This window comes from Paramacrobiotus metropolitanus, unplaced genomic scaffold, assembly GCF_019649055.1.
Source record: "Paramacrobiotus metropolitanus isolate TYO unplaced genomic scaffold, Prichtersi_v1.0 Parri_scaffold0000023, whole genome shotgun sequence".
NCBI classification, from domain to species: Eukaryota; Metazoa; Tardigrada; class Eutardigrada; order Parachela; family Macrobiotidae; genus Paramacrobiotus; species Paramacrobiotus metropolitanus.
The window spans coordinates 740,587-757,165 of NW_026570243.1; the positions used below are offsets into that span (position 1 = coordinate 740,587).

General features: G+C 46.1%; 2 protein-coding genes across 3 annotated transcripts; one reads left to right on the forward strand and one right to left on the reverse strand.

Moving 5' to 3' along the window:
* Positions 1-476: 476 nt before the first annotated feature.
* LOC129587078 (uncharacterized) lies at positions 477-12,880 on the forward strand. The gene is made up of 11 exons (XM_055480661.1): positions 477-770; positions 3,034-3,183; positions 3,491-3,679; positions 3,786-6,763; positions 6,870-9,444; positions 10,650-10,909; positions 11,141-11,229; positions 11,358-11,683; positions 11,859-12,051; positions 12,314-12,488; positions 12,551-12,880. Exons 1-11 carry the CDS (start codon positions 515-517, stop codon positions 12,578-12,580), a joined length of 7,221 nt encoding a protein of 2,406 aa, XP_055336636.1. The 5' UTR covers positions 477-514; the 3' UTR covers positions 12,581-12,880.
* A 362-nt stretch (positions 12,881-13,242) lies between these two features.
* LOC129587113 (uncharacterized) lies at positions 13,243-16,180 on the reverse strand. 2 transcript variants are annotated; one of them, XM_055480710.1, is made up of 4 exons: positions 15,352-16,180; positions 14,644-14,809; positions 13,686-14,162; positions 13,243-13,621 (listed from the first exon to the last, which is right to left on the reverse strand). In XM_055480710.1, the coding sequence occupies exons 1-4, from the start codon at positions 15,702-15,704 to the stop codon at positions 13,472-13,474; spliced, it is 1,146 nt and encodes a 381-aa protein (XP_055336685.1). In that variant the 5' UTR covers positions 15,705-16,180; the 3' UTR covers positions 13,243-13,471. The 2 variants fall into 2 exon arrangements, with proteins under 2 accessions (XP_055336685.1, XP_055336684.1); XM_055480709.1 differs by having other exon boundaries at positions 13,686-14,233; positions 14,589-14,809.
* Positions 16,181-16,579: the final 399 nt, after the last annotated feature.

Sequence of the window (16,579 nt, forward strand, 5' to 3'; positions counted from 1 at the left end):
GGAGCCAGTCGAAAGCAGAATTAAAAAGGCGCATTATTTTTACAACCGCTGATACCGGTCGGCAACTGCCAGATTCATCCTACATTATCTGTACACTAGAAAATTTTTTACCGATTTTGGTATAAATTCTCCAACAAAACGGTCTGGCGGAAATCTTAGTTGGATTAATGAGGCTGTCAGTGAATTAGCGACACTGCGCGTATACTACGTTGCAATTCATAATTTGAAAGAAGACATTAGAGATTCTTTTGCGCCCTTGAGCATATTCCGTGCCGATGTGTAAGTATCCGTGTATGTATGTTTTTCAGAGTTTTTAATTCCTCTCCGGCACTCATCATCGTTTTGTCCATTGACTCCGTGACACTTGACTCTTGCTTGTCACTTTCTCTTGACTTACTTTTTTGAGATTAAATTTTTTTACAGAATCTTCGTCGTTAGCCGGAGTAATTGAAGATAAAGGGAATACATACATACACACCCGGTTTCTCCCTGACGCCGCCTGCAATGTGCGGTTATGGATAAGATCCGGCGTCCAGGCGATGCGGAAATGATATTATCTGTGATTATTGTGCACATCCTGATAGTATTAGTCAGCGGGGCAGTGGATCCGTCCGCCAAGTATGCCAATGTACAGTGCAAGGATGATTTTGTTACGGTGTGTGCGCCGGGCGGACCGGATGACTGTCCGGCCGGGTTTATGTCGCAGACCAATGTGGCTGCCTGTGGCTTCTCCACGCTGGATCATTATTTGAATAGTTCCAATATTGCCGGTAAGCAGAATCGCAGTCAGTGTGTTCAAAGAGAGTCAACTGTTTTTCTAAAACCCGGATGGGCAAAAGAATATAAAAGGACATATAGATAAAGAAGTGTACATACATAAAAAGATATACAGAAAAAGAAGAAGATATAATAGACAAATACATATACTGTATCTTCAAATATTTAAAGGTTTATAAAAGATATTTACAGATACAAGCAACGAATATTATAAATGAAAATGGCAACAATGAGAGAATTGTCTTTTGACAAGAAAGTCACATATGTAATACATAGTGAATAAGTAGGGTAACGACAACAGCATGGTTTATAACTGCACCATGTCAGATATGAGTATGACAATGAATGTTAAATGGAAATTGTCGGCTATTACTACGCCGACGTTTAGTATCGAATGGGTATGTGACAGATGCACCATTCTCAGTTAGCAATTTAGGGCGGTTTCTTTGTTTGGTTCGTTACAATTTGTTGTTTGTTTTGCTGATGCAAAGCCAATAGCTGGATAGGTGCCGCGCCCAGTTCATTGTGATAGCCTGATTAGGAAAGTCGCAAATTTATGCTACGCTTGTACAGACTGAAGTTGTTGAAGAGTCGACTGTTCCCTACTATTGAAGACAAATAACTTAGTATTTTTATCAAAAAAGTTCGGTCCTTTTAAAAAGTTTAACTTTATGATACTGTTAGCAAATTCAAGGTGAAGAAGTTTCACCACAACTTGGTGAAATTGTTGGGACTTGGCTACGTACAAAATTAATAGTACTTGCCTGATCGTAGCGGATAATCTCAGACAACTTTATATGGACTTCTAATCTCATTTTGCCTTGTTTATGTCGATTCCTTGTTGATTCAGATTATTCTCTAATTAACCGTGGACGGGAGTCGGTAGCTTCGAAACGATATTTACATTTACTCTTATATATGATCCTGATTAATTTTTTCTAATTCGTTATTGTGTTTACATTTTCTGAACTCGTCTTTTGCCCCCGGGAGCCGTAAGTAAATGCCCGTGTTGTGTTGGAGCACTGGTCGATGACTTGCTGCAATTTAAAATCTGAATTCTTCTAATTACTAAGAACATTCACAAATTAAGATTACGAAATTTTGGTCTTAAAAATATAATCAAAATAAACCCAAAAAATTTTTGATTATGTACAGAGTATGTACAGATAAGTCGGTTTGCATAATACTATTTGTAGACACCTTAATCAACTATTTGTCATTGTATTCATAAGTATTAGCGTAATTTGTGCATATACCGTAGATATGCTGATATGCATACATATATAAAAGTATGCACATATACGTGGATTATAAACATTCGTACGCAGACGAAGTGTTGTTAACTAGCACACTTTTATAACTTAATAAGTGTTTTCCTGAAAAAAATGTATTCATGCCTTCCTGTGTTCAAGTATTATGTGGAAAAGCGCAAATTAAAATTTGTTTGGACGCCAAAAAGAGTTTTCCTGTAGTTTCTACATATTCATGTTGTGGCAAAAATGAAAATGACCACGGTGTGGAACAAACACTTGTGCAAATCATATATATGCATTGTTCGGCAATGAAAGCGAAAGTGATTGATCGGATAACAACATAACGGCTTTGTTGCAATCAAATGGCCACAATGCTGTCATGCTGATCGCTACAGCGCTTACAATTCAGTTTTTGATAATGAAGCTATTATGTTCCAATAAACTATCGTACGCAAGCATCGAAGCATAAAATCAACATATCCAAGTCAAACCGTCCATTGAGGTTTGAATAGCTTGATCGATTTTTAATGAGTTGACCACGGTCATAATGCATCTGAAAAAAACAATTGTTTATAATTGGGCTATATTTTTAAAATGTAAGGCGATAAATCATGGGTATTGTCACAGTATCATAAAACCAAATATTTGGACGTGTTTAGACTCTTAATAAAAAATTTTTTATATGTAATGTTATGGAGATTTAAAGCAAAGATCACGATTTCGGGTTCTGGAAAAGCAAACCGCACGAGTGTAATAATGACAATAATTGCAAGCTGCTTTTTATCGATCGCGAGATCGATATGAAAACGGACAAAAGTGGTTAACCATGAGAAGGTTCTAATTGTAAGAGCAAAGTACTGCTGATAGTTTAGAGCCCAATATAATGATGACATATCATAATCGGCATAATAACGCATCAATCACCGGCGCTAATGATATCAGAACGTTGTCGTTTTGAGAAGAACATGCTTGTCTAACTTCCGCATTGGTGATGATGCTGTAGGAACTTGCTGCTACCAGAATGCACCGGCCGCCGCACAAACCAAGCTGGTCTTTGCTCCGGACCCTGACGCCGCTGCACCGGCCTCCAAGGCGGCCGCATCGTCGGACACGCCGCAGGATCGACAGGCTGCTGTGATATCCTCACCGTCTGGTTAGTCCCACTCGCACAATTCTGTGTCTTTTACTTTTAACCGCGCAGCGATACCGAATCATTAAATTTCAAGATGTTGATACTGTACTTTTCGTCAAAAGTACATTTAAATTAAGGACGACACGCACACGTACAACACTGCACATCTATTACAGCCGTTTCGTTATAGATCAGTTTTTATAAGCGCACCATGAAAAATATGGACTTACCTGAGAGGTTACGAATGTCATCTCGCTAATAGTTTAAACAGTTTTATTAAAGATCTACTTTTTATATAACATGCAAATTAATAATAAATTTAATGTAGGTAATGTTGCTGTTAACCTGCAAGCCATCAGTGGATATCCCATATATTCCAATTATCCCGGCGGTGGAGGCTATGGTGGAGGTGGTGGCTACGGGGGCGGAGGTTACGGAGGAGGTGGTTACCCGTCCGGGGGAGGCGGTTATGGGGGAGGCGGATATGGAGGCGCTTATTCTTATTACACCACTACAGGTATTAATACACTGTATACGTAGTCACCAGAAATCTTTGGTAACGTAATTTATGATCATAACACTTTTTGAAAAGCACTGTGAACTGAAAGGTCACTTTTACGTAGAACCGGCTACCACCTTGAAAACAATCATGTCGAATGTGTACGCCATTCCCGTATACGCACAAATGCCGCCGTACGTCAACTACTCGACAACCGTGTATAACTTTTCCGATTTCAACCTCTCTTACCCGATCTATCCCGGCTACAATCAACCGAAGTATCGTCCGTATAAGCTACCGCCGCGACCCTTTGCCGGAACTTATCCGGCATTTGACAATGGACTGGGGCCACGTCCGTACATTCCTCCTCCCGGTAAACCGTACGATGCACCATTTGGAGGCGGCTACAACGGCGTACCACCTGTGCCACCAGGCGGTGCTTATAATGGAATTCCACCCGGCGGCGGTTACAATGCAGTCCCACCGGTTCCACCAGGCAATCCATATAATGCAGTCCCACCGGTTCCTCCAGGTAACCCATACAACGCAGTCCCACCGGTCCCTCCAGGTAACCCATATAATTCAGTACCGCCCCCCTATGGCGGGGCACCACCGCTACCTTCCGCTGATCCCTACGGTGCGGCACCGCCGTATCCACCGCCCCCACTCGGAGCCGGCTTGACATCGTACGGCGGCGACAAGGGCTGGTCACCGCCCAATCCAGTAGCAGCCGCGTCGTCGGTTGCTGCCGCGGTCGATGCCACCGACGCTGCTAATGAAGCGGACATTGTTTCCTTTCTCACCGCTAATTTTCTCAAACCAGATGCCTCCGCCAACCAGGCGCAAACCGCACCGGCATCGCCACCATCGGTACAAGATGACCGGGATATTCCGTATGACGACACCCCACCCGCCGGTCGCAGCTACTATCCCGAACCGCTGCTCGATCGGGTGCCATTCGGCTCCGGCACGCCCCTGGTCAACGGCCTGCAAGCCCTGTTAGCACAGCTGAAAGTGGCCCCGGGCATGCAGCAAAGTGTGATTGACACCGTACAGCGGGCGCTGTCACAAGCTGTCAGCTCGTCTAGTCCATCGCCCATGCTGATCCAAGCACTGCAGTATGCCGTGGCGGCGGTACGCGCCCTGCCGTTCAGCAGTCGGACGATAACGCAGACGGTGGACGCACTGCAGATCATTTTGGATCGCATCGGAAATAGTGTAACGACGGCCGCGCCACCTCCGCCGGTCACTACGCCCTCCACTGTCGATAGAGTGCCGGTTATTGAATTAAACACACTAGCATCACAGTTTCTTATATACTTAAAGGCGTTGCAAGGTACAGATGTGGCGGCACCGGTGCTGATTAGTCTAGGCGGGTTCATCGGGAATTTTCAGTTAGCACCGACATTGACGCCCTCGCATGTAATCACACTGACCCCGCTGCTGAATTCCATTGCTAATACACCCTCATTACGTGTTGAACTGCAGCGGTCAACGGAAAATCTACAGAAAGCGCTCGCGGCATACACAACGTTCTCCACTGTACGCCATGTCGGCATACTGATTAAAGCGTTATATCAGCTGTCATCGGTCAATCCCAATCTGGATTACAAAGTGCTACAGAATCTCGGGAATATTGTTAGCCAGACGGCCAACATGGCGGTGATCCCACGAAACAGTCCTCTAATTGAAGCGGTGCAAACCGTAACGTTGCAGATCGTCCAATCCTTCGGCACACCGTTGATACACATTATTCTAGCGAAAATTATTCGCTGCCGAACCGTACCCGAGACATGCGGCTTTGTCAGCCCGTTGCCGGCACCACCGATCGTCTTCCGCCCGCCCCCGAGACCGTCGGTATATAGGCCACCCGTCCCGCCACCGGTACCGGCTCCAGTTTCCCAGATTGCGCCACCGGTTGGTCTGCCACCGGCCAACGCACCAAAATTGCCTCTCGTTGTACAGCCGGTATACGCTGATGTTGTTGACGGTAGTGATCAGCAGAACTATAACGACTACGGCAATAAACTGCCTTCCGGCCAGCCAAAGCCTGATTACGCTGCACCATCGCCACCGCCTGTGGCCACCCCACCATATAACGGATACAGTAGACCCACACCGGCACAACCATACTACAACCCCGCCTACTATCCCGCCCAAACTGGTTACGCCAATCCCGATGCGTATGCCCTCCGCCCGGGGGGACGCCCCAATTACCAACCAGTGTATTCCCAACCGGCACCGAATCCATGGACGCCGAAATCAAATCTCAATGCGTACGATGTGCGACGCTTCCAACGGGCGCCGGGTAAGGCCGCGGTGTACAGTCTGATGGGTCCGGATCAGTCGTATCAAGCTCCTCCCAGCAATGGATATGATGCGCCGTATAATGCGGATAATGAGATCAAAGACAAGTACAACGACAACCCCGATGACTCCTACGGAAACGGGAATGCCAATGACCAGTACAGTGATAGGTCGGTGCGCATTCCCTCTTCCGGTACGCAAAATTCTAACCGGCCTACTCTTCCTGTGCAGTTCTATCCCCCTTACCCAATGGGATCTGGCCTATCCGCTGATGTGAACGCGTCAACCGGCAGTGCACCGACCTCCTCAGTATTAACGACTAACAACAAACCCGATGCGATGACTAATTCGGCAAATAACCCTGCAATCGATACTAACACGCCTCCGGATAAACGATATGGTGTCGCGTTTAATCCGGGATATTATGCGCCTTTTAATAGGCCGTACTATATACCGACGTATAACAACGGAAACGGACAGTATTACGACCAATCATATTCGCCCAACAGCCAGTACGGAAGCGGCCAATCTCCTTATAATAACCCGTACAACAACCCGGGATATAATCAGCCGCTAAATAAATATAAAGGTCCTGCGCCCAGTCCAACGGATTACAGTGATTACAGTTATGCGACGTATACGAAACCTCCGTCAGCGTATGATTATGACAGTTACAACGCACCAACAACCACCAGGGCATCGGTGTACTCTGATTCCTACAAAGACAAAGATAACGATTATTATGGACCACTGTCCGTTTACGCTGGCCCGGGATACGGCAATAGTCAAAACAACGTAAGTCATTTGAAAGGAGTTGGCTCCTGTAGAGTGATAATAATAACAATAATTTAAATGCGTGTACGTATTTGACTCAAAGGTCACGGTTGTTTTTACTTTGCAGGGAGCAGTGCTATATGTGCGCTATCCGCAAAAGCGACCCGGCGCAGCTCAGCCTCCTGACGGATCCTTGCCGATATATGTCCAGCCAGTTTACGCGGAAGCTGTCGGCCAAGGGAATAAAACTGACACCAATACCGGATATAATCAACAGGGTACATCAGGATATGGAACTGCTGCGGAAAGGCCAAGCAACAATTATAATTATGCCCAAGCGCCTCCAGCGTCTTCAGGTGGAAATCAGGATTCTTACGGGGGAAAGAATGTCCCGAATGGGGCTGTTAGCACTGCGTACGATGTTCCAGCATTCTATGGCAATCGACCGGTTAATGCTCAGCAAGCGACATCAACGTACCTTGGCGGTCAACCAGTGTCCGGTATCCCCGGTAATGCACAACCGACATACGGTGTTCCGACTAACGCCCAAGCCACCTACGGCGCCCCCACCAATGCCCAGCCAGCTTATGGCGGCCCAGTCAACGCCCAGCCTTCATATGGCGCTCCACTTAACGCCCAACCCACCAACGGGGCTCCGTTAAATGCCCAACCCACCAACGGGGCTCCGTTGAATGCCCAACCCACCAACGGGGCTCCGTTGAACGCCCAGCCAAGCTACGGTACACCGCTGAACGCCCAGAGCGCGTATGGTTCTACGATCGCCGCCCAGGGCGCTTATGGCAGCCAGGTCAATGCTCAGCCGGTAAATACCGTGCCGGTCAACAAACAAACCGTAGCTGCCGCACCGGTTGGCACTCAGCCGGTAGCTACTCTGCCCGTGGCTTCCGCCCCGGCTAGCTCGCAGGTGGTGGCTGGAGTGCCAGTGTATGCACAATCTGTTAACGCTGCTCCAGTGTTCAGCCAGCCCGTAGCGGCCAGTCCAGTTAACGCCCAATCGGTGGCCGCTGCTCCGGTGTACAGCCAGTCAGTGGCAGCCACACCGGTCAGTGCTCAGTCGGTGGCCAGCGCTCCCGTGTACGGCCAGCCCGTATCATCGATTCCAGTGGGCGCCCAGGCAGCGGTCAGCGCTCCAGTGTACAGCCAATCAGCATCTGCTCAACCCGTCAACGTCCAATCTGTTGGCACATCCCCAATATATTCCCAACCGGCTTCCGCAGTGCCAGTAAACGCCCAGTCCGTCTCGGTCCTTCCCGTCGGCAGCCAACAGACCTCGGCTGTTGGAGTTAGTGCTCAATCAGTTGGAGCGAATCCAGTGTACACTCAGTCGGTATCTTCCGTTCCGGTTAGTGCTCAACCTGTGGGGACACTGCCCGTCGGCTCCCAATCCGTTAACGCCGTACCGGTCAATATGCAGCCGGTCGGAACGCTGCCGGTTAGCAGCCAATCCGTTGGAGCATCCCCGGTCGACGCCAAACCCGTATTCGTGCAGCCGGTCCAGGCCGTTCCAGTGTACACTCAATCCGTCTACGGACCCAGCTACAATCCGTATCAATGGTTCCCACAATTTCCCGCCAACGCCCAAACGTCCCAGGTGAAAGCCCAGCCGGTTTTCATGCAGCCAGTCTCCGTACTGCCCGTGTATGCACAGTCCGTATACGGTCCCACCTCGCTTTACTCGTCGGTAACCAATCAGTCATACTCTCAAACTCCAGTCAACGTGGAAGAGGTCAACGCGGAGCCAGTCAACGTGGCACCAGTCAACAGCGGCCCGGTGTACTCACAACCAGTCTACGGTCCCTCCGCCATCTTCGGTCCCAACGTCACCGAGACCACGCCGACACTCTCCGAGATCCCGGTCAACGTTGAGTCGGCAGACGCAGCACCGGTTTTTACCCAGTCTGTTGGGGCCGCTCCGGCCAACGCTCAGTCGGTCTCGGCAGTATCGGTCAAAACCCGCCCGGTGGGAGCCAAACCCGTCAGCGCCCAATCGGTCAAAACGCAGTCAGTCAAAACTATACCGCTTGCAGCGTTACCAGTAAAAACACAGTCCATCTATGCGCAACCAGTGTACGGATCGGATTACAATTACGGACAGCCGTATCAATCTAATCCGATGTACATCAACAACAGCTACGGTAACTACGGTACAAGTCCGTACGGATATGGTAACTATGGCATGACGGGAGTGATGTCGCAGTATAACGGTAATCTTTACGGCCAGTCACCCAATGTTTATTCCGGCTATAATTACAACCCCGTGGCCAATGCGTACGGCTTGTACTCATCACCATACGGAACACCGAATGTACCGTACTCAGTCAACAAAGGTTACAACTTCAAACCCGTGACCTTACCCAATCCCGGCATCTACAGCCAGTCAACAGTGCCCAGTCTGATGCCGTACAAATTAAATGCCACTGCGTCACCTTTATCACTCCCGCCCAATCCAAACTCAATCCGGGTGTCCCCGTCACTCGCTTCAATGATCTTCAAAAATGCATGGGCCAACAAAACGGATAGCAGAACCACCGATAAACCCGTCAGTACGACAACAACCGGCACAGCTTCAGCGGACGATGATAAATTCTTCGCCGCTGTCGGCCCGCCTTCCGCACCAGCCAAGACCCTACCGGAAACGTTCCAGGAATACTTCACCACGACATCCTCGGCCACCCGTTACGGTATATTGACAACTGATGTAACGACTAACAGTGCTAGATCGCTAAAGGTCGAGTCTAATCCGGCGCGCGCAAAACTAACCTGGCTGTGAAGCGTTCTTGGGTGAATATCTGAGCTTGGCGTATACTAGCTGTATTCATTTGTTAGTTTTATTGTTAAGTAATCGTTTTTTGTTTTCACTGTAAACTGCTGTCTCGTTCGATGCCAAAGATATTGTAATGTTGTTGTCCAAAGCTGGCTTTGGTCATTTTCGCAGTAATGTTTTGCTAAAATTGTTACAGAAATTTTGAGCACTTGCTAATAAATAAAGCCTGCATAGAGACTTACAGAATTTATTACGGCGAGTTGGCAGTTAATAAGGTTCAATAAAACAATTTTGGAACTACGAATTTAAATTCGTTCACATAAGAGTAATCCACTTTAATGATGCGATAATATGCTGCTGCGCTGCGTGCTTTGCTTGCGATGGCTTTTTCGCTTGGTTGCTAATTACGAGGACTTTGTATTTATTATGCGTAGAAAGCGGTCTGCCAAAGTTCACGAAATACTTTGCAGTTGGAGTACAAGCACTGCAATGTAGAAAAATAACAAATACAATTTTATAAGTAAATATTAAACCATTGAGTATTTGTAAATTTACTTAACATAAAATAGAGTGGTCACCTGGTTGAAAAGTTAACAGTTAACAGCTAACTTTGTCTATAAGTACAGACAGACGAACCCCTAATAATTTGGATACATAATTCAAATTCATTGCTTAACGAGCGATTGTATTGTGTTCTTTTAATTACTGAAGTCATAATGTTTACAGACACGTACATGTCGTATTTTACCATAATTGCAGGTCACAGCATGGAAACTGTCATATATTTCCCTGATCACACAAACATTCAGACAGCAAACGCGAGTCTTGTTTTCACGAAAGCAGTAAATCTTTCATTATTGCTCACGTAGTTCGCCCGAGGTTTATTTATATTTCAATTGCATATTTTTTTTGTAAACCATATGGGCGTATTGCTCATAACCATAGCATACCATGACAAATAGCAGCTTCGCAGGCATATCATAGGAAGTAAGTATAAGTAGCCGCCAATTAAGCACGTCACAACCGCAGGTAACCGTTTCTTACAGAACGGTAAACTGGCCGAAGATAAATCAAGAAACTCAAACAGTCGGTAATTTATCTTATTTATTTGTGTATCTACAGGTCAAACAGCGGTTCAAACCGGCACAACTGCAGCCAGTGTGCTGCTGCCCAAATACGACCGCGGGCTAGCCCGAGCATCAAATAGCGACTCCTGCGGAATTCCCCATGTACTACAGGAAGGAGACTTGCGCCAGTTGATAACGTCGGGTTCTAATTCGAAATCACGGCTAAAGAAATGGCGAAGCAAACGAGACGGCTCACAAAGACAAGCGCGCGTGACGACGAGTGTTGTCGCACAAGAAAGGGAAATTTGCTGGATGGTAAGTTTTGATGAATTTTGTACAACTTTTGCACATAAACACAAAAAATGCTCATATTATTTTCAAAAACTAAATAATTTTCTCGCTACTCTGATAACGTAAAATTATATGGATCACGTGAAGTACTAACGCAAATTATAAATGCATGGATTTTCTACTTGTACTTAATTTATGAAATTTTCAAATTTAGCCTAAGTAATTAATTGCTTGATGTTGATTGTTCTGTGGTAGGCGGCACTGATAATGGATAATGTGTACAAAGCCGGAGGTTCCATTATATCGCCATCGTATATTCTCACCGCTGCCCATGTTGTTGATGGGTGAGTAGGCTGCTATAAGTATACGCATTACTGTGTGTTACCGATAAAAGGTCATCCACACAGGACCACACTTGTTTAAAAATTTCTTAATGGGAATGAACAATTAAATGTGAACGCATTAATCGTAGGCGTGATTTGACTAAATTGAAAGTGCGAGTCGGCGACATCGACGTCAGGCCGACGTCTACGGGCGCTGACCCTTTGGGATGTGTCCAAACCCTGTCCGTCGAACGAACGATTATTCATCCAAACTTCAACCGCAGCACATTGGCTTATGACATCGCTCTGGTGAAGCTGCGCACTCCGATAGATTTTTCTTCGCCCTGTGTCTGTCGGATCTGCTTGAATGATCACGGACCGGACGACGGCGACACCTGCATCGTTTCTGGTTATGGATCCACCCGCCTCGTGGATCCTTTTAAAGCCAAAACCGAGCAGGATGCCTATTCATTAGGTATGTGCAGCTCAACTGGCTTCGTGAACATAATGAATTAAAACGCTTTAATACAGAAGCACATTTTACATTTGGGTTTGTAATGCAGAAGTGACCTTTAATTAAAATAAAATGCGACGTACTTACCATTAAGTTGGATGATATTTAACTTCAAATGATCTAGTTTGCTGCGCAGCTGGACCCAATGCCGAAATTTTGCGTTACGCCGGAGTTCCGGTTGTGTCCAACGAGGACTGTTCTAGCGCTATGAAAGATTCACGCTTACTACCAGATGCCCAACCGTCTTTCGTCTCACTAGACACATCTCAACTTTGTGCTGGGGGAGTGTCGAAAACTGATGCTTGTTATGGAGATGGCGGATCGCCTTTGTACGTAGCACTACTTACCTATTCATTACACGGAACTGGTTTACATAAGTAATTTCCAACGTAACGCAGTGTTTGAAGCACAACCTACAAACTACGTGGAAACCGATCAAAATCAATTATTGAAACTTCAAGTACTCTGTACAAGCAATGACTTTGTAAAAATATTATAGATAAAGAAGGACGAAAGCGATATTTTTCCTGCCACAGTGTGTACGTCAATGAATGTTTTAATAAAACAAAACACATTTGTTTTCTACTCTAGGGTGTGTTACGATGGCGAGAAATTTTATCAAGCTGGCGTAGTGTCATTTGGCCGCGGATGTGGCAAAGCGCTTATTCCAGCCATTTACGGGAAAACAACTGACTCCATCAAGAGCTGGATCGTAACACAAGCCACTTACCAAAGCGTTCAGAATAGGCAAGCAATTTCGGACGAAGTAAACAGTCCGTAGCGGCAGTTGTATCAAACAAGCATCTAAACATGTTTTTAATTATACAGGTCAGGTTTGCGAGCGCAGTAGGTGCGTAAAGGGGTGCGCTCAAATTCTGAATTACGCATTCAAGCATCTGTGATCTCAAGTCTTGCTGGAATGGCCGGCCGTAACTTCCGTCCATTCATTTTTCGTTGCCTTTTGTTTGCTTCGTTGATTGGGTGCAGTTTTTTCATGATAGCACAAGATGGTTTTTGTTACGTATTGTATTAGTCGTATTACTCATATAAATATTTATATAACGCTATTGAGTACGCGACGGCTTATCTATCTGTGTTATGATGCATATGGGTGACTGATTGTCTTTGTTGTATTTGTTTACTAGTTTTATTTCGATAACAACCCCCAAAGCAGCAGAAAAGGCCTTTACGTTACAGTATAGAGCTGGTACAAAAATTAAACTTTTAAAAATTTCAGGTCATAAATAGTATGCAGAGAATTTAAGGCGCATTCTTAAGCACGATACAGCTTATCTACCCAAAACAGCAGCTGAATTTTTCGTTGACTAAAGCCTGACTGACTGCCGATTCTTATAATACAGAGTATGGATACTTACTTAAACACTTGTTCAGTTAATAACAGACTGTCTTCTTCGTAACTTTGACTAAGATCAGACATGTGTTCGCCAATAATCCAAAACTTTTCAGTAACAAAGACCAGAAAGTCACATCACTAAATGAAGTTGTGTATCACCTCGAGGAGTCCAAATCTTAGTTTGCCCTCTTCAAACTTCAAAGGTTTCGATAACGGAAGAAATTTCGAGATTGTTGCTAGCGCATTCATAAAAAAGCAACAAAGTAATCCGTAAACTGAACTGCGAACCCGAATTATAACTTCGCTGTCGTCGTTATCAGAAGACACCTCAGTGATCTTACAATTACAATCAGCGCACGCAACACTTGTACAAAATACTGTAGAAATTACAATCTTTAACGGTCGTGAACCCGGCTGTTCAAGGCAAATTGTGCCAGTTTCGTCAGCTTGTACACATCCAACTTGTTCAGATTATCCATTGTCCATTTTTTCTTAGCACTCTGCTGGTCTGTGCGCGGATCAGCACTACTATACTCGAGTAAAACCTAAACAAACACCGGCGTTAGTTAAACTGATCTGGTTGCCGAGTGCTGGCTCAAGCCTTCATACCCATAAGATGTAATCGCACGCTTCAGAATTGTGAGTGCTGACACAACGCGCCACCCACTCGGCGAGCCTCGGCAATTCGACACTCCCCACCAGTGATCTTTCATAGGCATCCCACAACTGCGCCAATCGGTGTGCGGGGTCATTATGCAGGCAGAATTGTGCACGAGCCACTTGGGCGGTGGTCTGCCTCAGCGTCAACTGGCAATCCTGCCACACCACCACACGGCACGTCGCGGCCAGCCTGGACAGTTTCCCGTTAACCCAGTCTAGGTAATCGTGCGCATCGCTGTAATGATCGCAGAAATCACACCGTGACAGGACCAGTGTCCTAATGCGCCGATCTTGCAAGAGAATCGCCAGCAATCCATACATGTCCCGCGACCAGCACGCTAACTCCGATAGCTCCTCCAGAATGATGGTGTTCGTGGCGGGAGTGGCGTACTTGAGTACGCAACCAGCCAGAAGAAACTGCTCCCCCTGCTCAGTGTGTGCCACATGGAAGGAATGCCGGCCGGAGATCCACAGCTGCTTGCCGGATGCACCCACATCTAGAGTTTATATTCGAACAGTTTGGGTTGTTTTTGAAATGAAACTGGATACGATAAATGAATTCTTAAAATGTATCTGCCAATATTTTTCCCATCTGTTATAAACAAAGGATCTAAAACAAATAATAGTTTTTTCTACTGATAATTATATCACTTTCAAAAGGTAATCCAATGTATTTTATGAAATCGGCGTTTGATTTGAACACTTACTTCGCCAAAAATAAGAATTTAAAAAATAGAAGTTCTCTTTTCAAATCATTTTGAATGCTCACGGCCCGGTAAGATTTTAAAGTTATTTAATTCGAAGCTGGCAGTGAGAAACGTTTGAAATTGTGATTGCAATTTGGAATCATACCCGCATCCAGCAGTAGCACAGCATCCCAGAAACAGCAGACGCGACGCTTCCTCACCCGTTCGATGGTGTCTAGTGACTGGAAGATTTCCGCCAATATTTCCCGTGGCAAGGGGATGCCGCGTCCCGCTTGAGAGACTTCTGTACGCGGAGCTTTGACTCGTTTTAACGTGGGAACGAAGCGATATCCATCCCATTCCCCTTCCGGGCTGCCTTCACACTCGCTGCGGTTGGCATAAAAAGTAGAATAGTTCCGTACAATGTTGTTAAAAGTATTTTCCTTCAAATCAAAGCTCGTAAGGGATGTGACCCGGTACATGGTATCAAATTACTATGTTAGCAAAACACGTTTTTACATTGTTTTATGACATTCCGAAGCCAAATGATTTGTAAACACTGGCGTGAAATACGTGAAATTCAACTTTATGCACGCAAGATCCGCTTGTGGAGCTATGACTGAAGCAAGATCTAAAAAAGTTCATAGACAAACTGCTGCACCAACGTAGTGGACCGATCTTCTTCGAATTTTGCACACTAACTCACATAACTATGGAGATCGCTCTTACATTGAACCAGGGTTTCCCGGTTTCATAGTTGTTTTTCGATTTATTTTAAAATTTAGGGAAAAAATAGTGAAACCCTCACGAGACTTTTGGAACACCTGGTTGCGTTTATGCCAATGTAGCAAACCATCTGGCAACACGATTTATTAAAGCGACACAAAAAATTATTTGGCGTACACGAAAGCGACGCCGTTGACACCTACCAATCGGCAATCGGTCGAGTGAAAACGCCAGTCAACCGTGGCGCTGGAAGTATGTGGAACTCACTGCGAACGGCGATGCAGCAGGCATTAAACTCGCGACTGAACTTCTGCCACAGCATTCTCGTCGCCCCCGGAGGCGCAGACCAATATCCCCTGGGCAGGCGGCATTCGCGGCTGACAAAACAATCCGGCCCTACGCGGCGCTCCTGCAGATCTTCAGGCGAAGGCACACGGCGGATCTGGCAATACGGAATCAGCTCTGTCGTCACAGCAGCATCGCTCCACTGCACCACCACCAGTCCACAGCGGATATCGTTGCACGACGCTTTGCACACTAGGGCGTCCGCGGGCATAGCTAGCTGGATAGGATACCAGTACCACGTCCACGCGCGATCTGCCCCGATGCGCAGTAGAGCTTGGAGAGGATGGGTTTAGCCCATGCAGGATTCTTCCAGCGTTCCCAGCGGCCGAGAGGCACGTACGGGACCCTGAAGACGCTGTCGTACTCGACCCACTCGCAGTGACGCTGCGGACAGTCGAAGTCGACCAGTAGGCCCTTGTTCGCCTCGTCCCCAGACGCCAGCCCAACGACGATGCCGTGCTGCAGCGTCCCGTTAATCAGCACATCCACGCTGTTCCACTGGTACATTTCGTACACAATACTCACATCGGCACTGTGACAACCGCCAGCAAATACGTGCATGTTCCACGAAAAGATAAATACTCGGGCAAAATCTGCAGCACCTGACAAAAGGCTGATCGAACTATCGAAGCCTGAAAGATGTAACTCGGACCAAAAGCAAAAGTTACAGCGACTAAGCGACTTGAAGCCAAGTGGAAGGTACTCTTGATGCTGACACTGGACCGCGCGCACAAGTAAAAACACCTGTCTGTGTTTTGACTCTGCCTGCCGCCCGGAAGCACTGGTTATCTGACAACCGAACATAAAATTTAATCACTGAAACTACATTTTGAAGCACTGTTTTGTAACTTCCACGTCTTCGTTTGAAACCAAAAAATTAATGTTTGATGTAAAAGATAATTGGCTTTAATACAGTGCGCATCGTATGTCCAGTTAACAAGCCGCAGAACGCTGTATGAGTAGTTCTACATGTACATATAGATGTCTATTACAAATTAAAATGTTTATTTCGCTGAAAAGGTCACAGGTCGTAATCGCTAAATCACTACGAGTAATAAAGAAGGACAGTCTATGGCTGATAATTAA